Source organism: Syngnathoides biaculeatus, chromosome 6, assembly GCF_019802595.1.
Source record: "Syngnathoides biaculeatus isolate LvHL_M chromosome 6, ASM1980259v1, whole genome shotgun sequence".
Lineage (NCBI taxonomy): Eukaryota > Metazoa > Chordata > Actinopteri > Syngnathiformes > Syngnathidae > Syngnathoides > Syngnathoides biaculeatus.
Genome location: NC_084645.1, coordinates 22,912,590 through 22,935,587, shown reverse-complemented (window position 1 = coordinate 22,935,587; position 22,998 = coordinate 22,912,590). Strand labels below are relative to the sequence as shown.

The window sequence follows — 22,998 nt, the reverse complement described above, 5'->3', positions numbered from 1 at the left end:
ACCTTACCTGGATGGATAATTGATCTTGGAAATTCTCGTGAAAAATCTGGACAGGAACAACCAAGATACGTTACAGTCGCTGGATTACAAGCCTACGACTTGGCGACAGTTTTGTACTGAACTCCTCCTAACCTTCCTTCACGCACTCTAAGAAAACGCTATCGTAGTTCGCCTCGCCGACTGGAATTCTCCTGGGATGGCCGCCTGCGGAAACCTACATCCCAGAAATGTTACGCCAGGATGAAAACGGACATAGCACGGCACTTACGAGGAGTGTGAAGGTTGTCGAAAGGCCGTCGCATCTCGACAACTCACATCCAACATACGGTATTAAAAAAACGAGACAACCGGAATGAAACACTTCAAGTTGCAAGGGGTACTGAACACAACTAAAGGTCCGTGGATGTATTCAGTTGGTAGGACTACACGAAAAAGAAAGAAAAAAAAAAACGAGGCGAGGAGCAGGTTAAGAGCTGGAGGGCCTCCCGGCTTCATACGTCACACTTTCTTCGCACAGACCTGCCTTTTATCCGACTGCGACATGCGCGACCCTGCGGGGGGAGCGCGTGAAACAAGTGCACTCCCGCACACCCCTAACCCTAAGCCTCCGGGCAGCTGTCCACAATGTGCGCTCATTGCCGTTATTATGTAATTAAGAGTCATTTCTGCAAATGACGGCCTTTGAACAAAAAGAGTTGCCGTGAACACGTTGCCCAACTATTTAGAGGGGAATTAATTACTGAAACGGATCCTTAAACACTTCTTGAAGCCGATTTCCAGATGCACGGGCCAAATTAGAACGGTTGAAAAACATGCCTTCAGGAGAGGAGCGGCAGCCATTCGTCCTCTGGTGACAGCGCGCTAAGTGTTCTTTTGTACGAGGAGCTCGAACAGGCCGATTTAGTCATTGTTCTCACACATGATAGTCGTCGTTTCACAGCTACGGGTGCAAAGATCAGCGGCTTCACCGAAGAAGAGAACTACGGGATCGTCACGAAAGAAGATAACGCCCAGTGTATCATTGCCGAATGAGTGGTCATCCATATACGAGTACCCACCAGAATCACGAGAGCCCATTGAACTAAGATGAAGTCACATTAGCCGGGAAGTGCGGGGGCATGAGTTTCTCTTTATAGGTCATCTTTTCAGGACATTGAAGAGGATGGGATCGGCGATAAATAGTCTGACTCATACTGTTTCTTGCCAAGTGGCTACCATCTAGAAATGATAAGAAACTATTAACAATATAAGTCTGAAGACAAAAGTCAGGTCAAGAGATGTCACGTGTGCTGAAAATGAGGGCACTGGGTCAGGCCCGGAGCAACAATAAAAGTGCAACTATTGCCTGGTGCTGTCAAGACGCAAAGCAGAACACAGTGAGAAAACCACTTTGGGAGACCGGACCTGCAAAGTCCAAGTTTCTGGGATGCATCAAAACAACAAAGCCAGAGGCTCAAGCCATCGGGAGATTTACGGCGCAAGTCGGGGGCTGCCCCCGCCGCTCGGGTTGCTCACAAGTGAGGCTGAATCTTGTTATTAGAACTTGTTAGTGGGATTAGAGATTGGGGGTACTCTGGGCACAACTTCAGGAAATAAGAGGTTGTAAAAGTTGTGAACGCAGGAAATGCCGAGAAAATGAGGGTCATTAAAGTAGGACTGAGGATTTTTTCTTTTTAACAAGTTTGGTGGCTACCAGACCTCCCATTCAGATCTGAGGCCTGAAGTCTTTTTTTTTTTTTTAAATATTGTCCCATTAAGTACAGTACGTTTCAATTCTCGTCCTTGGTAACGCGCAATGGTCCAATCGAGGCAACTGCAACTGTTGTTGTTTTTTGAAGATGTTTCAACTTCAATCCTTCTTCAGCCCTGAATTTTACATGTGGAGTCCCACAAATTTATGCCTCAGCTCAACAATAGGGTGCTGTTGTTGTTGATGGTTGGTTAATGGAACGACCGTCCTGCCGATTTGATCAGTATACACTCATTTTACGAAGAATTTGTATCCCGACACCACAGATTTGCAGGTAAAAGTACATTTCCATAAAGGGGCAACCCAAATGACCAGATCAACCCCCCGCTGTCGGTCAAACAAAATACTTAAAAATCATAAAGTCATCTGTGTTACGTTCCCATGCCTTGGTGAAGTTGGCAGAAAAATAAAGAGCGGTGTTGTTCCAGCAGTACTGCAGACCGCTAAACTGAAGACTCCGCAGTCACCATGACAACTCCTGAGATTCTAGTCTCCTTATTGCAAACTGCTGCGCCATCAAAATGATTTGCAGCAAAAAAAAAAAAAGATGACATTGTTGCGAACGTAGCAGTGAGGGGCTTGAACACTTACATAGTGTTCACTTTAAATTGGACTTCGTTTGACTTTTGACAGCGATGACAATACCATAATTGTCGTTCCTTCCCCCTGAAATTCCACAAGTTCTCCTGAAGTGACTCAAAATACACACAAATGAAAATATTTGGAAAAAGTCATCCCAAGGATGGAGTTTGAAGCATCTACTAAAATACTGTCGATTTTAGATTTAGTCTGGAATCAAGGAACTAAGGTGGGAATGATGAAAATGTTCATGCCATGATTATGATTGCCATGATGATTTTTTTTTAATGGCACAGTGGTAACAGTATGATACGATATTTTTCTATCCATCCATTTTCCACCGCATATCTCAGGTCGTGTTGCGGGTGCAGTAGCTTTGGAAAGGAGGCGCAGACCTCCCTCTCCCCAGCCATCCTAACCCCAACCCTAACCTTGCGGGCCATTTTTGAGGGAACTGGCGACCGGAACAAATCTTCACACTCGGATTACTTTTCTTTGGAGACAAATGGACAATTATATTTTCTTTTTTGAACTATTGGACTGTTACTTTTTGTGCTCCACTCTTTTTTCTTTCTTTCTTCATCTGTGCTCTGCTTGAGAAAGATTCATAATGGATCGAAACGTCGCGATGGGAACACAAACACTGACTCAATCCTTATGTTCATGATTTTTTTTTGAATGTTGTAAATACAATTTTGATTTTGGCTCAAACTGAGTTTTTCTGTGACTTGAAGGAACAATGGAACAATACGACCGGAGAGTGGGTCGCGGTGGACGACGTGGAGAACGGAGATGGAATTTTAGAGGAGGGAGACCCTTTGGTCGGGGGGCAAGTGCACCTCCCTTTCGCTCCAATGGCTGGCAAAGTGCCTAAAACCAGGGCAGAGGGAGGGTTCATCCTCCACAGCCTAACCCCAACCCTAACCATCCAGCTCTTCATAGATGTGAAACCCCACACAACTTTGCTCGTAGGATCATTGGGACACACAAACCCTTGCATCCGGGGAAGGTGATTTCTTCCAGCAGATTCTATTTTTCCATTATGAGTCATGAGGTGGCACGGTGGCTCAGCTGGTAAAGCGTTGGCCTCACAATTCCGAGGTCCTGGATTCAATCCCGGATCCGCCTGTGTGGAGTTTACATGTTCTCCCTGTGCCTGTCTGGGTTTTCTCCGGGCACTCCGGTTTCCTCCCCCATCCCAAAAACATGCAACATTTAAGTGGAGACTCTAAATTGCCCCTAGGTGTGATTGTGACTGCGACTGGTTGTCTCGATGTGCCCTGCGATTGGCTGGCGACCAGTTCGAGGTGTACAACGCCTCCTGCCCGCGGACAGCTGGGATAGGCTCCAGCACTCCCCGCTACCTTTGTGAGGATAAGCGGGAAAGAAAATGGGTGGATGGACTATTGTCCATGTTTGGTAAAACAAAACTGCTTGCAATATCTTAACATGATCATTTATGATATGGCAATTTGAAATTTTGTTAAACATATTAAACAAGAATCATGAAGATTAACACGATTTGCCTTCATTGGCCACATAACATCATGCGGCGGCCCGTACCTGGCCCCCGGGCCTTGAGTTTGACACCTGTGTGTTCAAGGTGTACAACGCCTCCTGCCCGTGGACAGCTGGGTTAGGCTCCAGCCCTCCCCGCTACCTTTGTGAGGATAAGCGGGAAAGAAAATGGATGGATGGATGGATGGATGGATGGATTCAAAACTGACTCAGATCACACTTTGTATGCATGGAAAATGAACATCAGTTTAAAGGTGCAACCTATGGGGAAATAGCAACAAAGAAATGTGTGCTTATGTGGTTCACCTTGTGAAAGAAACAGGACCTCTGCTCTCAGGAATCTTGCTTCTTTTTTTTTTTCCCCCCACGAAAAGGAAAATGTGCTGCCGAGGAAGCAAACAAGGGCCGACCTCAAATTGAGCACAATAATGTAAAGCAGCTGCTCGCTCTTCTGGAACTCGCCTTGACCCTTCGGGCTGGCTGTGAACACGCCGGAGGCGGCGAGAATACAACATGGGGCGATGACCCGTTTCTAACAGTAGCGCAGGGCTCCGCGTCTGACTCGCCCGCGCCACGCTGTGAATGTACAGTCATGGCCAAGACGGAAGCGCAGAGTGATGCGTGTTTTCGCAGACTGCCGAGTGTGACGCGTGCGCGCGTATCGTAACATTACGGCGGGGTCGCGTATGTCAAACAATTTAGGGATTAATGGTCTCCACGGACGTCATAAAATCATCACTCGTCGCACTCGCTGTGCTTCTGTTACGACCCACGTCAAATATCGCAATCGTGCTTCCTTTTCATCGCGAGAGCGATCCCGAACATACTTGTGTGTCGAAGTAGAAATCAATCGAAGAGTTCAAAACGCTAAAGGTGACATAATGGCAGAAGGCGGTCTCACCGAGGGTTTCTGTTCTAGCTCTTGGAACGACTGGTAGGCTTGCGGCAGAGGACTTTGGGATACGCGAGGGCTGAAATGATGACACCGGGTAAGGTCGGAGGTTCGGGGTCGGAACCTTAGTTCTGGCCTTCCTGAAAACCAGTTTTCGTGTTCGCACCATGATCGTGTAGGCTTTCTAAACCTTTGTCTGCACTGGCAATCATTCCAAAGTCTAAAGTCAGCCTGGATAAATTAGCATTTGTCTAGAGAGAATTATCAAAACGCCAAGCTGACTAGCTTGAATGTATTCATAGTAACTTTGAAAAATGAGGAGAATGTGCTTTTTTAAAATACATTTAGAGGCCAAGTAAAGAATCCAAAGAAAACCAATTAATTCAGTTGCTTTTATCGGATAATTTATGCTACGTGTAAATGTTTTGGACATTTATCTGACACCTAACAAATATAATCATTGCAAAAAAAAAAAAAAACAAACAAAACAAAACAAAACTACATCATAGGTGTGGAGAACAAGATTTTCCCACTCATCGAAAAGCTGTTGATCTCACTCGACTCCGCTGTCATCTTGAATTTCTCGGTCGAAGCGACCAGTCGAGACGAGACCGTTTTTGAATAATTAATGACGCTGCATTTCCAGTGAGACTTGAAAATCGGAACCATCCGCACGTGAGACTTATTAAGGTGCCCGTTTGTTGGCCGTTTGACTCGAAGTCACGATCGGCTTTAAAGCCCGCAACTGCAGATGGAGGACTTTAATCACTGAACCTGTCCTCTGTGTGCATAATGAGAACCAGACAAGCGTTCAAACCATAACACACAAATCTCCGTTCATTATTAATGGCAGATTAGCCTCCTTATTAAGGCTAAGGCGGGAACCGGGGGAACAACTTGAAGAGAAGAGGAGGGGGACGGAGTGTGCAAAAAAAAAAAAAATGTTACCAGATGACAAGCAGCCACCTACACTGCCCAGTTTGTCAGGCTAACCGGACTCCGGATGGAACTCAAGGCAAGCCGAAGCCCTGAGGAGACCGGGCGCTGTTTAAAGCTGCGGTCCCGAGGGCTTTGCTACTCTCCGTTCCCTTTGATACTGTAAACAGCATGTGAAAAAGGGAGTCTGGGGGGGGGGAGTCAGCGCGGTTACGCTAACTTTGTATGTTTTATGTATCCCGCAATCTAAACACAACGGACGAGCATTTGTTTTTTTTTTTTTTTTAACCTCCAGAAGCCATCAGTTGGCAATGAATGTTTCAGCACGTTATAATACCGTCCGGGAAAATGGGTAACGGCTGGCGCTTTTGTGGAGTGGTGGCTGAGCGGAAAAATGCAAACGTAGACATCCAAAGTTTTAGGAGCGACTCAGTAAGTCGCAGTCATATTAATAGTTCATCCCAGACGATAAAGAAAATAGCACATGTGAGCGCTGTTGTATTGTCTATCTACAAGTGTCATGTCATTATCCAAGATGCTTATCCTCACAAGGCTTGCGGGAAAGCCGGAGCCTATCCCGGCTAGCTTCGGGCGGAAGGCGGACGACACCCTGAACTGGTCGCCAGTCAGTCGCAAGGGCAGATATCGACGCCATCGCTGAGCGGGAATCGATCCCACGCTGCCCGCACCAAAGGCAGGGGTGTGCACCGCTACACCAGTGATTTCCAACCTTTATAGCGCCGAGGCACATATTATACAATTGAAAAATCCCACGGCACACCGACAAAAGTAAATGTATGAACTTCCTGCCGTCTCATGGAAGAGGATTTTTTTTGTTCCGTCTGTCATTGTGTCTCACTGGCATAAATAGATAAAATACATTATTTCTTGGAAATAAATGTTTTTTTTTAGCAATTACATAAAATTGGATAACTTCCCACGGCACACCTGAAGAGCGCTCATGGCACACTAATGTACCCCGGAACACTGTTTGGGAATCACTGCATTAGACCACCAGTGACTCATTTTCTCCCAATAATAAATACATTAAATAATAATAGTTACAAAAAAAAAAAAAATAAATGAGAATTGTAAAAATATCTTTTGGTAAAACTGTGTCACTTCCTGCATGACCGCACCTGAAAACAGTCGCCAAACAAGACAAAGGATGCCAATTACGAATTAGTCAACAATATTTATCCTCTCCGTGTACTGCATCTCCACTTACTCCTCCAACGTGAGGCTTGTGCATATTTCACGATGCTCCGCACTGGCTGCATGCCCAAAAAGCGAATATTGCTACAAAGACCGCAAGAAGCGAGAGGTCGGCTCTCATTCGATGAGCGATTAACGGCGCCTGTTGCTGTGAAATGCTCCGCCGGGGACGAGCCTCGGGCTTTGTTGTAAAACCGATTACCTGCTGGCGCGAGGAAACACACAAGCGCGGACTGGATGTAAGACGGCTAAACGCGGGTTTATCAACACAATCTTCCGTGACTCTAACGAGGCCTGAGTCATTAACCGCAGCGCAAAAGCCGATAGCCCCGCGCTGATGTGTCAATCCATCATTCTGTATCATTTCCTAATGCCATAAGAAAGCACATTAAATCTCATAATGCGGTTTGTCAACCCACCTGGGGCAATTAATGGCTTGCGTGAAGACAAATCGTGGAGCGACGTTCAAAAATAAGACTAATAGGCAGTGATGGATAATGTATGTGTACCGGAACTACCGGAATACAGAGCGCACCTGGTTACGAGGCTCATCGAGTACATTTGTAAAGGAAATACCATTTGGTACATAAATACGCCGAAGCTGTGTAAAAACCGCAAGTGCCCATTTTGAAACACGAGATATTCACAAAGAAAGACGGTACACAGAAAGCGCTTAACGCTAGCGCGGCGTTACTGCGGCGCTAACGCTAGCGCCGTGCTAAAGCTAGTGCTACCGTCTTCCTTTGTAAATATCTCGTGTTTCCATGTGCTAACGCTAACAGGGCCGGTAAAAGTCACGTCCTCGGCACATATATTCCACCGGTCTCACGCTTACCTTTTCGCTCGAGTGCCCCCTTGCGATCGTTGGGAAAAAAATGCACAAATTAGCCGCATCGCCGCATAAACCGCAGGGTTGAAAGTGTGTGAAAAAAAGTCGCAGCTGGTAGCCCGGAAATTACAGAATATGTATGCATGGATAGAGGAGCTTACGGCCATGCTACCCTGAGAACGCCAGCTCTCGTCGGACCTCGGAAGCTAAGCGGGTTTGGCCCTGGTTAGTACTTGGATGGGAGACCGCCTGGGAATACCAGGTCCTGTAAGCTTCTCTCCCCGGCTAGATGCAGAAGGCTTGCGTCAGGAAGGGCATCTGGTGTAAAACTGTGGCAAACAAATATGCGTGCATCGAGGATTACACGCTGTGGCGACCCCTAATGGGACAAGCCGAAAGGAAAAGAAGAAGAAGTATGTATTGATAGAGGGGGAAAAAATCTGCATCTGTTGTAGTGTTTTTAAGACCACAAATTAGTTAAAGTCATAATTTCAATGTAACTGAGACTTCTAATGAAATGTCCTTCTTTTCCTTTCGGCTTGTCCCATTAGGGGTCGCCACAGCGTGTCATCTTTTTCCACCTAAGCCCATCTCGTGGATGGTCCTCTCGAGCACCCGCAGTCTTCATGTCCTCCCTCACAACATCCATCAACCTTTTCTTCGGTCTCCCTCTCGCTCTCTTCCCTGGTAGCTCCATCCTTACCATTCTCCTACCAATTTCCTCACTCACTCGCCTCTCGACACGTCCAAACCATCCAAGTCTGCTCCCTCGAACCTCGTCTCCAAAACATCCAACTCTGGCTGTTCCTCCGATGAGCTCATTTCTAATCCTATCCAACCTGCTCACTCCAAGCGAGAACCTCAACATCTTCATTTCTGCCGCCTCCAGTTCTGGTTCTTGTTGTTTCTTCAGTGCCACCACCGTCTCTTATCCGTACATCATGGCCAGCCTCACCACTCTTTTATAGACTTTGCCCTTCATCCTAGCGGAGACTCTTCTGTCTCATAACATTCACAATTCCTAATTTATATAAATCCAATCTGTCAGCGTAGTGAGTTCTTCATGGACACAGTTTGAGCTTAATCTCTGGGAATAACTGATTCAACCAGTCTCCCAACAAATTGTGGTCTACCAACAGTTGTACAAATGGTCTTCACTTTAAAGCCGCAACGTCGCCTCTGCGCTTTCGACCCCTCCATGTGAAAGCGCTAGAAATCCAACAAGTTTGCCAACTACTAGTCCATAAATACAAACTCGATAACCCTGACGACAGCGCGAGACGCTCCCAAAGCCAACATTGCTCGAGTTAAAGTGAGGCCAAATGACGCTGCTGTTTATTTACATTGGTATTATTTACACTAGTGTCTGACTGCAGGGGATCCAGTACAAAAAATAACAACAACAACAACTGCTAAATAAATCATGAGAGCCTCATGGGACCGGCTGAACGTCACAACAACAAGAGTGGAAGAATGGAAAGCACAGCGCCAAGATGACGACTTACCGTAGGAGAAGGTGAGGCGAGGAGTGACGTCATTCTCCGAAGCAGCCGAGCGGTGAAGAATAACAAGGAAAAGAGTCCAGACTGGGAGACGGAGGCGGGCCATGCTCGGTGTCCACATTATCTCCTGAGGACAGGCAGCCAACTGTTTGCCTTTCACGTACTGGTGGAAGTCATCAAAAGTTTCTCTCCTTTTTAAAGGCGTGTTTATTTTCCTTTCCCCCTCACTTCCCGCCTTGAAAGGAAACTCCCCCGTGCGGGCTAGCGATGCTGGTTTGGGTGGGCGGCCTGCACCTGAGCATTCTCGCCTCCGTCTCCATGCGTAGACCACGACCAGGTTTCGGTCCCTTTGAGATCTGCGGAGGAGGAAACGGAAACATTTGAATTAGTGAGCAACAGGGGCTGGTTTCGAGTTTCCACGATGAAGCGTCAGGAAACTGTTTCCAGTGCACCCTCCCACTAATTCTTATCAGGTACGTTGCATTGTCCTTATTTGTTTATTCCTTTGCATATTTGCACCTATCGTAATTTTCGGCCCATAAGCCGCGTCTTTTTTCCCCACACGCTTTCAACCCTGCAGTTTATGCGGTGATGCGGCTAATTTGAGTGAGACCAAATATATGTGCCGAGGAAGTGACTTTTACCGGTCCGGTCCTGCTAGTGCTGCGCTAGCGTAATACTGCCGTGTCTCAGTGATTTTTTTGAATAGTATATTATTTTTTTAACCAGCCCTGTTAGTGCAGTGTTAGCGCGCATGGTGGTGCTAGCGTTACCGCGGCGCTGCTAGCATTAAACTCTCTCCGTGTACCGTCTTTCTTTGTAAATATCTCGTGTTTCAATGTCGGTTTCAACGTGCACTCTCTCGGCCGGGAATTATGGTCTATGGTATTGGTTAAACAACAGGTGACAAACTGAAGACCCGTAGGCCAGATCCGACCCGCCACGTCCCTTTACAGGGCCCACTGAAGCAAGTCTACCATTGTCTTTATAGCTAAATGGATTTGCTCCTTTAACTCATTCACAGCTACTTGCAGGCATATACACAACCGGTTAAGTTTTAGAGCACAGCAATGTTGGCAGCTTTTTGGAAAATTGTAATTTACGTAGTTGCAATTTCTCATTTTACTCTGATACACAGAACAGGTTCAAACTAAAAGCGAAACATGTATTCTAAACTGAATGGAAAAACACTGTACATTTTGGGCGGCACGGTGAGTCAACTGGAAAGTGTTGGCCTCACAGTACTGAGGTCACAGGTTCAATCCCGGACCCGCCTGTGTGGAGTTTGCATGTTCTCCCCGTGCCTGCATGGGTTTTCTCCGGGTAGGCACTCCGGTTTCCTCCCACATCCCAAAAAAATGCAACATTAACTGGACACTAAATTGCCCCTAGGTGTGATTGCGAGTGCGGCCGTTTGTCTCGATGCGCCCTGCGATTGGCTGGCGACCAGTTCAGGGCGCGCCCTGCCTCCTGCCCGTTGACAGCTGGGATAGCCTCCAGCACTCCCCGCGACCCTTGTGAGAATAAGCGGCAAAGAAAATGGAAGGATGTCTGTACATTTTGGAATAATCCAAACAGGCATATTACCTCACACTGTGTGTAATATGATGGCCCCAGCATATTTAACCTTATTTTTTTTTTTTGAATGAATATCGAGTTTGGATTATAAATCAAGGAAATACCACGGCACACACTCGCTGGCCACATAAAATGATGCGGAGTGCCAGATTTGGCCCGCAGGCTTTGAGTCAAGCCGCCATTCTCGTGGCATGCAACAGATGCGAGGTCACCCGGCTACCAGTTCCTTCTCAGAGGGCGACTAAAGTAATAAAACTGATGTGATAAGTTTCGGAATACTACAGATGGCAAAACATGGCGACGGGGGGCTTGTAAGGTCAGGGTCACTTGATCGAGTCAGCTGCTGACTACTTTATGCCAGCAGCGGCGCTTATCTGCGTATCAGAATGGCTCCCGCCTGCTCTTTTTTGTGCACCTCAACGCAGAGACAAGAAATCTGCAAATTCTGGGAAATGTTTGCTGATCTCAAAGTAAAATGGTTTCACTCAGATAAGGGTGGAAAACACACAACACTGCGTTGGCATTCGTTTGGTTGCACATTGTTGAGAGATAAGAGACTGTGCAAACACAGCGGGACCTCCGTTTACCAGTGACCCAACTTAAGAGTTTTTCAACGCTTTAAGCTGGCTTGTATTGCGAGTAATGAGTTTACATACGACCGCTAAATGACGGAAGCAAACTTACAACAGTCAGTAGCAATTTTCCGTAGAAATATTAAACATTTCTTGAAAATAGATGCAAAGTGTGCTTGTTTCAAGCTCTTTATCGCCACTCCCACGTTTAAGTTTACTGTAAAACCAAACATAGTCAAAACAGAATTACCGTAATTCCGGGGCGAGAGAGCGCACCTGGTTATAAGCCTCACCCAGTACATTTGTAAAGGAAATACCATTTGGTACATACATACGTCGCAGCCGTGTAAAAGCCGCAAGTGCCCACGTTGAAACACGAGATATTTACAAAGAAAGACGGTACACAGAGTGTTTAACGCTAGCGCCGCCACGCTATTGCTAACACAAGCACCGCACTAACAGGGCCCGTTAAAAAAAGCATGCCGGTAAAAATCACCGAGACACGGCAGTAAATCCACAAAATGCACAAATTAGCCGCATGACCGCATAAACCGCAGGGTTGAAAGCGTGTCAAAAATGTCGCGGCTTATAAACCGGAAATTCCGGTACACAAGAGCAGTCACTGTGATTTGCTGGGCGCGTATGCGTATAGTATATGGGTATAGTCGAGCGCGATTTGTTACGAGCAGAAATACATAGATATTGAAAGACGCCACTTATTTTGTGTAATCTTGACCAAAGTTCCCTCTAGGCTGCACCACTCCGCAATTGCGCACTTGTCGCACACTCTCAGCGTGCATGAAAACCGATCCAGCGCAGTGAACCACAGCCTGATGTGTTTTCTTTTTTAAACACAGAACAACAACAACAAGCTCCTGCTCAGCCTACTTCTACTTCCTGGTTTACCTGACACCGCCCCCTTCCACTCGTAAAGGGGTACACTCACAATTACAAACAGAACACACATCCCCAACTTTATATCTGCGGGCATGACTGGTGAACCACACTCGTAACTTTATATCTGCGGGCATGACTGACCTCACCCGTACATTTTTCAAATGTGAGTGACTGCAATACGTTTAATCAAAGCACATACATTTTTCTAGTGAAAGTCAACTAGCTTTTAATGCTAACACACAACTCAGAATGGTATAGATGGGCTAAAAAAAAAAAAAACAAGTCTTGATGTTGAATCCTATGTTAATTTTTTTCTTTTGTATTATTATGTATGTATGTATGTACAGTATATATGCAAGCATGTATGTATTATACTGGGACCTGGTGCCCAAAGTGCACCCACCAGAAGGACCAGAACAATTTCCAATGGATCAAAGCTATGAATCAAACTATGCCCTAAAACTGGAATATTTTTACATGCCAACTGGTATGTTTTAACTTATTAAAAAATACTAAATTGAGTTATAATATCTGAGTTATGAGCATAGTCACAGAACAAATTAACCTGGCGAGTCAGGGGAAGCACTGGTCATTGTTGCCCCTGATCCGAGTTGTGGGCTACGTTTCCCCACAACTCCGACACAAGTAATGGACTTACAAGGCAATTCAGACACGTTGATTAACCGACAGCAGTTGGCCGTGGAAGGAAATCCAATACACATATCCAAGTTACAACTGCAAACACACCGTTACGGCGGCCTCGGGGAGGCCCTAATTAAATGCAGCCGAGGAGATTTGGTTTTTATGCGAGACGTGACGATCGATACTGAAAGGCGAACGAGGGAGGAAGCTATTCTGGGGCTACTAGACGGGAGCCGCGAACAGGCATTTCCTCGTCTGATGATATTGGTTGTGTGGTAGAGCGGAGAGTCTGGCTAGGGAAACGCAGACGTTACACAGGCATCAATAAAATCTGATCCACCGACTGCTCAAGGAAAGTTGTTTTTATAACAATCCATGCATCCATCTTCTCCTGCTTCTCTGGGTCACGTCGCAGGGATACCCAGGCTTCCCTTTCCCCAGCCACTTCTTCCAGCTCTTCCAGAGGGATCCCGAGGTGTTCCCAAGCCAGCCGAGAGACATGGTCTCTCCAGGCTGTCCTGTGGTCGTCCCCGGGGTCTTTTTCCAGTGGGACATGCCCAGAACACCTCACCGGGGGGGGGAGGCGTTACGGAAGCATCCGAATCAGATTCCCCAGCCACCTCATCTGGCTCCTCTCAATGCAGAGGAGCAGCGGCTCGACACTGAGCCCCTCCCTGATGACCGAGCTTCTCACCCTATCTCGAAGGGAGAACCCGGACACCCTGCGGAGGAAACTAATTTCGGCCGCTCGTATCCGGGATCTTGTTCTTCCGGTCACAGTTCGTGCCCATCGCTGAGGGTAGGAACGTAGATCGACTGGTAAATTTTTATAACAATATTAGGTTAAAATAAAAGACATTTTCATCACAATTGCGGCGTGAAGTCCAATGCAAGTACTGCAGTCCCACGCGTTCTAAGAAGAAAAAAAAAAAGGGTATTGGCGCATCCTTACTTTTGAGAAGAGAGCCGGAGCCGGGCCAAGGAGGCGAACAAGGATCCTTCTGACAGCATAACAATCTATATGCAAGTCTGCACTTCGCCGCTCGCTCCGGCATCATGCATCAACTGAATCATCCCTTTCACGCGCCACACAGGCCCGATAGTGTGCTCGGCTGAAAATGACGCCGGCCCGTCTTCGATGCCGCCCTACAGAGACCCTCCACGAACACCGACATCTGCCTAATCGCTTCCACATTGGGGTATTTTACACCAACAAACAAATATGTCACAAAAAGTATAAGCAGCGCATACACTAGAAGTATCATATATACCAGCATATCCACTGTAGTAGTAGTAGTAATTTTGGGGTTGGTTCCCCAGAAAACAAAACGAAAAAAATTCAGAAAAATTGAGAAAATTAAAAAAAATAAATCCCCCAAGCTGCAAGTATGCGGGAGGGATTTACTGTATTTTTTGTAAACATCTCAAATATTCAACCCAATATCAATGTGTGATACTTTAAAGAGGCACAGGTATGTTATTTGTCCACTTGAGGTGACCATTAATACACACTACACAGGAATATACCTTTTCAACTGATGTTTTTAACTACACTCCTATAGGAAAACCAAGCTAAATATTACTCTTTACTTGCATTCGCTCATGTCGATATTGTTATGGTTGTGTACATTAGCTCTTTGTCGGGCTGAGGTTGGTCTTATATTGTGAAACTCTGACTGTGACTTGTGTTTTCTACCGTGGCTTTCCAGTCAGGTTCTTTGTATTCTTAAGCAATCTGGTGTATTACCAAATGTAGGAGCCTGAGTGATATTATGTGAGTCATTCCTCCCACGGTAAAATCTTATCACCAATAAAGTTAACTGGACCAGAAATGTGCAGGTGACTAATTGCACAACACTGACCTATAGGAAAAAAAAATATACACAGCGTAATCTGAACTGTAATACAGTAACTCGTTACATTTACTTATTGTATGTCATCACTGTATGTTTTGAGCGTTAATTTTCTCATCCAAATTCACATCACAGGAATTTTTGTTGTTTTATTGGGGGAGGCTGGAATGGGGTAAAATGGCGTTTCCATTCAGTTCAAAATGTTTCGGGTTACGAGCGTGGACGCAGAACAAATTACCGTCATTTCCAGCCTGTAAGGCACAACTTTCTCCACACGGTTTCAACCCTGCGGCTTATGCACCGATGCGGCTAATTTGAGCATTTTTTTCCAATGGCCCAAAGGGGGCACTCGAGCAGAAAAGGTAAGAGTTAGTCCAGTGGAATATATGTGCCGAGGAAATGACTTTTACCAGTATGGTTTTTTTTTAACCGGCCTTGTTAGCGCTGCGCTACCGTTAGCGCTGTACTAGCGTGTTGCTGCTGTTTTACTGCAGTGTCTCATTGATTTTTACCGGTATGTTTTTTTTTTTAACCGGCCCTGTTGGCGCTACCGTGTTGTTGCTATGTTAAACTAAGCTAAGGTATTAAAACTTTGAAAACTCTTTCTGTGTACCGTCTTTCTTTTGTAAATATCTCGTGTTTCAACGTGGGCACTCGCGGCTTTTGCACGGGTGCGGCTTATGTATGTACCAAACGGTATTTCCTTCACAAATGTACTGGGTGAGGCTTATAATCAGGTGCGCTCTGTAGGCCGGAAATTACAGTTAATTCATATCTCAAGGCATCACTGTATTAAGTTAAGCGTAGCAAGAGTTTAGTTCAGGCCAGTTTATCATATTTTGGTGGAATTCTGATGCACCAAAAAAGTTAAAAAAATAAATGAATGCCTGTTTTTCATGAGTTCTGAGCCCTGTCAGTTTCAGTGACAATTGTGCATGCATTTACTAAATGGAAGGGTACAAGATTTCTTTAAATATGCAAAGTAGATATGAGTAGAACTAGAATCCCCCCCCCCCCCCAAAAAAAAGACTTTCAAGCAACTTTTACTACTGATGGACTGAAAACTACTCAGTCGGTCACCAGGGACTGACTGCGTTACATTCGATAGTCTGTAAGTCGAAATGTGTTGCAAGGGGGGGTGCAAAGTCTCAAAAAAGACATGGGCGTAAATCCCCAATTAGCACAGATCTGATTCATTAACACATGACCGTGATCAAGAAAACTCTGCACATTTTGCAGCTGTCAGTGGAAACCTCTCAGAATAACAAGATCGGTCTTTGGAACTCCCATTAGAGCGTCTTTCCTCAAAAACGATAAATATTTTCACATTTTCTTTCCTTTCTGGTAACAATACGTTGAGGTCCCGAGAGGAAATGAGCATTATATACACCCAAACAGGGTAAATTCCCAGCAGTCGGTGCCAGCACTTCCTGGAAGGCAGCTGCTGCGACGCCGTTGTGAAACGATCAGTCGACATTATATTTTTATCACGTGGGGACTGTGCACCAATGAGAGCACAACTCGTGGACGGTATTAAAAATAGCAGAGATGAAACAGGTGGCGGCGGCGTTATTATTCAGGGCATTCGGGACAGCTGGAAAACGACCGGTGGGTAAATCTGAGGTACCGGCATCGGGAAGTTCGGGACGACCCCGGTCACTGGCCCCCAGATGCGGCCTTCGACCTGTGAGCGGCACCGTGCCCCCGTGGTGCCCTCTCGCCTGCCCACCCCCACCCCCACCCCAACCGTCAGATGTGTGAATGAGCAGATGCGAGGTGGGGGAGGGCATCATCTGTCAGTCGGGCTGCAAAGTGGGTTGAAAGATTCTGGTCAATTTCCATGGGAATCACATCCAGCCGGCACCAGTTCACATTGCTTTCCTCGCAGTGCAAAGGAAACCAGCGATTAGCGGCAGTAGATACGGCGTTTGACTGCTTTGGCCAAAATATTGCCTCGGTCATGTTTCGTGCTCGCAATTTCCGTGTGTGCACGTTATGCGGAGAGCAAATGTTTGAACTGTGTTTTCAAACAGTCCGCTGCTGTTCAGAGCATTTTCCTTACGAATACCACGTTAGAATTTGGGGTATTTTCCGTTTGTTTTTGTTTTGCGGAAGGTGGGCGAGGGCCGTGTTGAAACAGATTAATGGGCTTTCCATTCCTTTCGAAGGGCAAAGATAATAAAAGTGGAAACGGAAAACATCGAGTGTTATAGTCACACTGCCTTATAATTAAGGTGATTTCTTGGGTTAGGAAGAAAGAGGTCAGCGAGAGGCTGCAGGTGTGTTGTGCTTGCAAGTACACGTCTAATATTTGACAGCCTTGTGAGTTTCAAATTGGTTGTTTTCCTTGGGCGTGTTGTTTTCTTGCAAATCAATTTGGAGCAGGGGTCACCAACGTGATCCCCGCAGGCTTGTTCTAAAAATACCTCACTAGTGACGGGACGTGGTGATTTTTGAGACATGTTGTACTTTTTCTTCTTTTCCTTTCGGCTTGTCCCGTCAGGGTTAGCCACAGCGTGTCATCTTTTTCCATCTCAGCCTATCTTGTGCATCCTCCTCCGTAACACCAACAAGTCCTCATGTCTTCCCTCACAACATCCATCAACCTTCTCTTTGGTCTTCCTCTCGCTCTCTCTTCCTTGACAGCTCCATCCTCAGCACCCTTCTACCAACATACTCACGATCTCTCACCACTGGACATGTCCAAACCATCCAAGTCTTCTCTCTCGAACCTCATCTCCAAAACATCCAACTTTGGCTGTCCCTCGAACGAGCTCATTTCGAATCCTATCCAACCTGCTCACTCTGATGCAGAACCTGAACATCTTCATTTCTGCCACCTCCAGTTCAGCTTCCTGTTGTTTCTTCAGTGCCACCACCGTCTCTAATCCGTACATCATGGCCGGCCTCACCACTGTTTTGTAAACTTTGCCCTTCACCCGAGCGGAGACTCTTCTGTCACATAGAACACCAGACACCTTCCGCCGGCTGTTCCAACCTGCTTGGACCCGTTTCTTCACTTCCTTACCAACACTCACCATTGCTCTGGATTGTTGACTCCAAGTATTTGAAGTCATCCACCCTCGCTATAACTTCTCCCTGTAGCCTCACTCTTCTAACCCCTGATTTAAATGCACAGGATGGAGGTAGAGAAGGGCTGTTATTTTTTTTCCCCCCCAACACAGCATTTTACTCATGTACTCCTGACTATGAGCTCATACTAACAGATTTAACAAAGGTTATTTAACTCGTTCGGTTCCCTATTCACCTTCAAACTGGTAAATTCCCTGTCAATTCCCATGGAAAATCCGCATCTCAACGCAACCTGTAAGGTGAGGCTTGAGTGACGCGCACAGTGCACACCTAGCGAGAGACCGATTCTAAAGGGCGAGTCGCACGGGGGCGTTGATGCGGTTCTGCTCCATTACAACCATCGCTCACGTTATTTCTCAACCGCTCTAGTCCAATGTATGAGTCACATCGATCGTCGTGTTTACGCCACGCGGTTCCTCATAAGCGTATCGCTGGTATCTTGACTTACAAGTGCCCCAACTTGCAAGTTTTTGTTTTTCGAGCTTCAGACACCACACCGGTGAGACTGGAACCAGGTATTATGCCAGTGGGAAACAAAAAAAACGAAAAAAAAAAAAAAAAAAATCACATGGGGAAATGAATCAAATGTTTTTTTGTTTTTAACTTTGCTAACACGGCTTAAGAGTAATGCAAAATCCACACAATCAGGTCAAAGGCAATTACGGAGGTAATCCTAAAACGGTCCCGTTATCCTGCGCGCTTTTGCAAAGTTCAATTGTAGCCTCCGAAACATCTGAGCTCAAACCGTTTCTTCACCGAATCGTAGCAAAATGATTATCACGGCAAGATTAGACCTAATAACCTGGAATAGAATCCTTTTACAAATCCCTCTCAAGAGCGAGCAAGCGAGTAAGATGAAAGATTCCTTCAGTTTCAATGGCCCTCTCCATTTTTTAGCACCACTTTAAAATCCGTAAAGAAACCAGTGAAGTCTTTCAGCGTTTAAAAACGCCTGCTGTCTCGTCCGTACGGCTCTTTGTCGCACGGCTTATCCTCACGAGCCTACCCCGGCTGAATCCGAGCTGGACGGGGGTCTACGACGTCGAGTGGCGGCCAGCCCGCGCGTACCGTGAATAGAAATGAAATGTAAAGTTGGCATTTCGGATTGAGGAAGTACGGCGTGGTGAAAGAAAAAAAGAACATATTTCTCACCGAGCCATTTTGAGTCCAATCCCCAGACCCAGCTAAGCGTAATTAATGGCTCGTTTTCCCCCCGAATGAAGCATACAGCATTAATTATGACCATATGCTATCCCAAAGACTTTTAATTGGCTCATTAAAATCTTATTTAACTCCACAACAGAGACTGGGGACAGTTTGAACTGCGGGTTCAGGGGAGTTAACTTCATCAAGCTCGCGTCTCCACAGGGAAACGTGACAATCAGGCGGAGGTTGTCAAGACGATCGCGGCGCGACATCCTGAGTTTCAAGCAGCGTCGACAAAAATCACGTCAAGCGCGGCTTTGAAGGAGAGCGGGTATATTTTACCACCTATGTCTCTGAAAACTGATACAAGTGGCGGATGCGCAAATATCCCTGACGATTTTTCATCTCGTTCCTCGGAGCAAATTTCAGGAACAGATGTGGAGCAGGCAGAAGGCACTCAGTGATGAAATGTCCAAATAAAAAAAATAAAAAAAAAAAAGCTTCGGACTGTTTTTGCTATCAGGGCCCCAAGTTGGTGAAAGAAGAGCGACTGTGTGAGAAAAGTGCCATCGAAGAAAAATAAAGGGTCAATTTTGCTCAAAAATGCAATGTGAAGAAACGTTATTGATACTGTAATTAATAATTATACACCATATATTTAAGAAATAATGAGTTACTGCCTAAGTACAGTTCAGTTGTATTTACCTGGTTAGGGCAATTCATCTGCATTTAGCTGTTATGTAACTATTTGTTATTAAACTTTTATTTAGGTACATTTTTTATTTCACTATGGTTTTTTACTGCCTATATCAAAGCACAGTGTAAGTTAAAAATGACAATACGGTGGATTAACATTTAAAACACATTTTTGATGCACACTGACTACATTAATGTAGTTTAAAATTCATGATGGTGACATTTGAGGTTCAGATTTTGAAAATGTTTAAGGTGGTGCTTGGCGTAAGATTTAAAACAACCTGCATGCAAGATCAAAGGAGGATTGTCATACCCAAGTAATAAAGCTGAATTAGATTTTCTATTTTTATTTTTTTCCCAAATTTCTTCACATCAGCACGTTTCATTCTCAGACACATCTCAAAGATTAGCAAAAATGATTATCATGTTGTTTGGGTTATCCATCCATCCATCCATCAATTTTCTTAGCCGCTTACCCTCACGAGGGTCATGGGGAGTGCTGGAGCCTACCCCAGCGGTCAGCGGGCAGGAGGCGGGGTACACCCTGAACTGGTTGCCAGCCAATCGCAGGGCACATCGAGATGAACAGTCGCACTCACAATCATACCTAGGGGCAATTTAGACTGTCGAATTAATGTTGACTGTTTTTGGGATTTGGGAGGAAACCGGCGTGCTCGGAGAAAACGCACGCAGGCGCAACTCCACACAGGCGGGGCCGGAACGGTAAAAGTCACTTTCTCGTCACACAGAGTTTAACGGTCGTGCCGCCGCGCTAGCGCTAGAACCACCGCGCGCTAATACTAATGCTAGCGCAGCGCTAACAGGGCCGGTTAAAAAGAAAACATACTGGTAATAATCACTGAGACACGGCAGTAACACGCTAGCGCAGCGCTAACAGAGCCGGACTGGTAGAAGTCACTTCCTCGGCACATATATTCGGTCTTACTCTTACCTTTTCCGCTCGGGTACCCCCTTGCGGCCGTTAAAGAAAAAAAAAAAATGCACAAATTAGCCGCATCACCGCATAAGTCGCTGGGTTGAAAGCGTGTGAAAAAATGGGCTCTTGATGACCGGATTTTGTGCACTTTTGTTGCGAGCACCAAGTCAAGATCCCTGTCAAAAGGCATCAGATTAAGACTAAATTTAGTGGAGAAAAAAAAAAAAACTTTACTCTTAGAAAAACTCTTTGTCTACTGTCACGAAATTGGCACGAGTCCTTATCCACTAATACATTTGCATGAAAAGTGATCCGGTCATCCGAGGCTGACAAGAGCTGCTTCTTCACACATAATGGAGTGAAAAAATGTTTGCAATGCAGCTCCCAACAGATATCGGGGGGGCTGGGGGGGGGGGGCCGCAATGACATTAATGTCATTAAAGGAGAAAACGTGACCATGTGCATAAAGTTGTTTTCAAGTATCCAGAAACCTTTGGGTTGAACCATGATCCCTTTGTTGCAACGGCCAGGTTTGGACGTGACTGCACATATTTTCACAGCCTGCTGATGGATGTTTAATCAAAATGACTGCAAGGAAAATACTCCAGAACTGGACCATCAGGAAAAAAAAAAAAAAAAAAAAAAAAAAGCCCAAGAAAAGAGCATCGCCGCTCTCAGCACAATCTAACTCACTTCGAAGAGGACGGCGCAGCGAGGTTTTGGAAGCGACATTTGCGAGGACGTTCCCATGTCAAAGTATCCCACCGAGACGGAAAAGCCCATTAGAGGGGGCTGTGATGAGATGCACAGATGATCTTGTCAGAAGAGTTTTTCCATTTGCCGTTTCCATTACCCAAATGGAGAAAACACTTTCGGAATCCATAAGAAGTCTTCTGACTTCGCGTTGACCTGAAGGAAAATCTTTCTATTTTTATTTATGTGTCATTATGCTTTTTGGACCTTGGATTGAACTTTGTGAAACTTGAAATAAATTTTCTTTATGCTGCCATCGGTCGCCATTTTTCAGGGCCCCCGTGGGACGGTCGTGCGACAACACGGCGAGACGGGATGGGCAAACACGGCAGACCGTGATTGCCTTGGAAGTCCGTCGAGAAGTTCAAACTTTCAAAACAATAACCAGCGAAGTCACGGCGGGTATGAGGAACCCAGCCGACCGTCGGAAAATTGCGTGAACAAAACTACACCTGACAGTTGAGTGTGCAAAAGAACAACTATTGTTTGGCGCAATCTCACGCTCTGCCTGCACCGCCTCGAAAACTGAAACATGGGATTAAATGACCTACAATGGCGACGTGGCACACCCCTTTAAATCACTGAATATTGAATTGGTGTGAGAGACATCTCAGAGAGAGAGAGACATTTATTTGTTGCCTGGATCTACAACCCCAGTCCTGACGCCGACAATAGAGCCGAGCCGGACTGGTAACTTTATTCGAGTCTGCCGGGGAAACAAACGTGTCTACGTTTCAGCCAGAGCTTAATGGAACGTGAGAAACATCAGGGGCAAAATCAGAATCTAAACTAGCATCCGGAGTAAACCACAAACCAAAACGTAGCGTGCCTTGGAGCCTCCGAAACCGAGAAGCCGCATAATCGCTCTTACCGTCGTGTACACCTGATACGCCATGAGAAAACCTAGCAAAGGGAGTCTTGCAAAGTCCAGCAAATGTAGCATATTCTGATTGCTGACCTGGATGATTTTTGGGGAGAAAGAAAAAGATACGCAGGTATCAACTGCACAGAACGGTGTTTTGAGATATCAGAGATCTTTGTTTTTGTGAAGGGTCACGAGCGGGCCAGGTGAAACTCCCAAGTAGGTCAAGACTCTTGAAACACTCCCACTCTTTAACACCTCCACTTGTTGACTCTATAAAGCCATTTACTGGAGTGGAATATTGACAGCGATGGAGGCGGTCCTGGCGAAATGATGATCTCAATATAAGTGCAGCCCGGGGCACTTTATACTGTACAGAGTTCATCAAAACTGGAGTCGAGTGAAGTCCTAACTGTGCGTCGTTTGGACTCGTCTCTACGGTTTATTCCCGAAAAGGAAAATTGTGCGCCAGAATCAGCGTGATTTCTGCAAATCTTCATGACCTTTACCCCGGTTGGCTGAACAGCTAAAGAAAAGGAGAGGCAGCTGTACAACTGTGGTGTAACCTTGCTGCATTTGCGCCGTTTAGTGCACGGAAAAAGGTGCCAGTAGTGGCGGGGGCAACTCCAGTCTCTTTCCTCACGACGACACGGTGCTCATAATGCCCTGAGCATCTGGCACTTCCTCCTCATTGCGGCGCTACCTCCCTACTCACCTGACCTGGCTCAGTATGATGAAGTTTTTCCTT

The 22,998-nt window shown here is 45.9% G+C and overlaps 1 protein-coding gene and 1 pseudogene across 8 annotated transcripts in view; one reads left to right on the top strand and one right to left on the bottom strand.

Annotated features, from left to right (window-relative positions):
* Positions 1-22,998, bottom strand: part of LOC133501896 (semaphorin-4B-like) — an 88,646-nt gene that overhangs the window by 22,102 nt on the left and 43,546 nt on the right. For 6 of the 8 annotated variants that reach the window (XM_061822044.1, XM_061822047.1, XM_061822043.1 and 3 more), the window contains one exon: positions 9,225-9,577. In XM_061822044.1, coding sequence (XP_061678028.1) covers positions 9,225-9,577 — 353 coding nt within the window. The remainder of the gene's footprint in view (positions 1-9,224; positions 9,578-22,998) is intronic. The other 2 variants (XM_061822050.1, XM_061822051.1) reach the window with 1 other exon arrangement.
* Positions 7,875-7,993, top strand: LOC133502802 (5S ribosomal RNA; annotated as a pseudogene).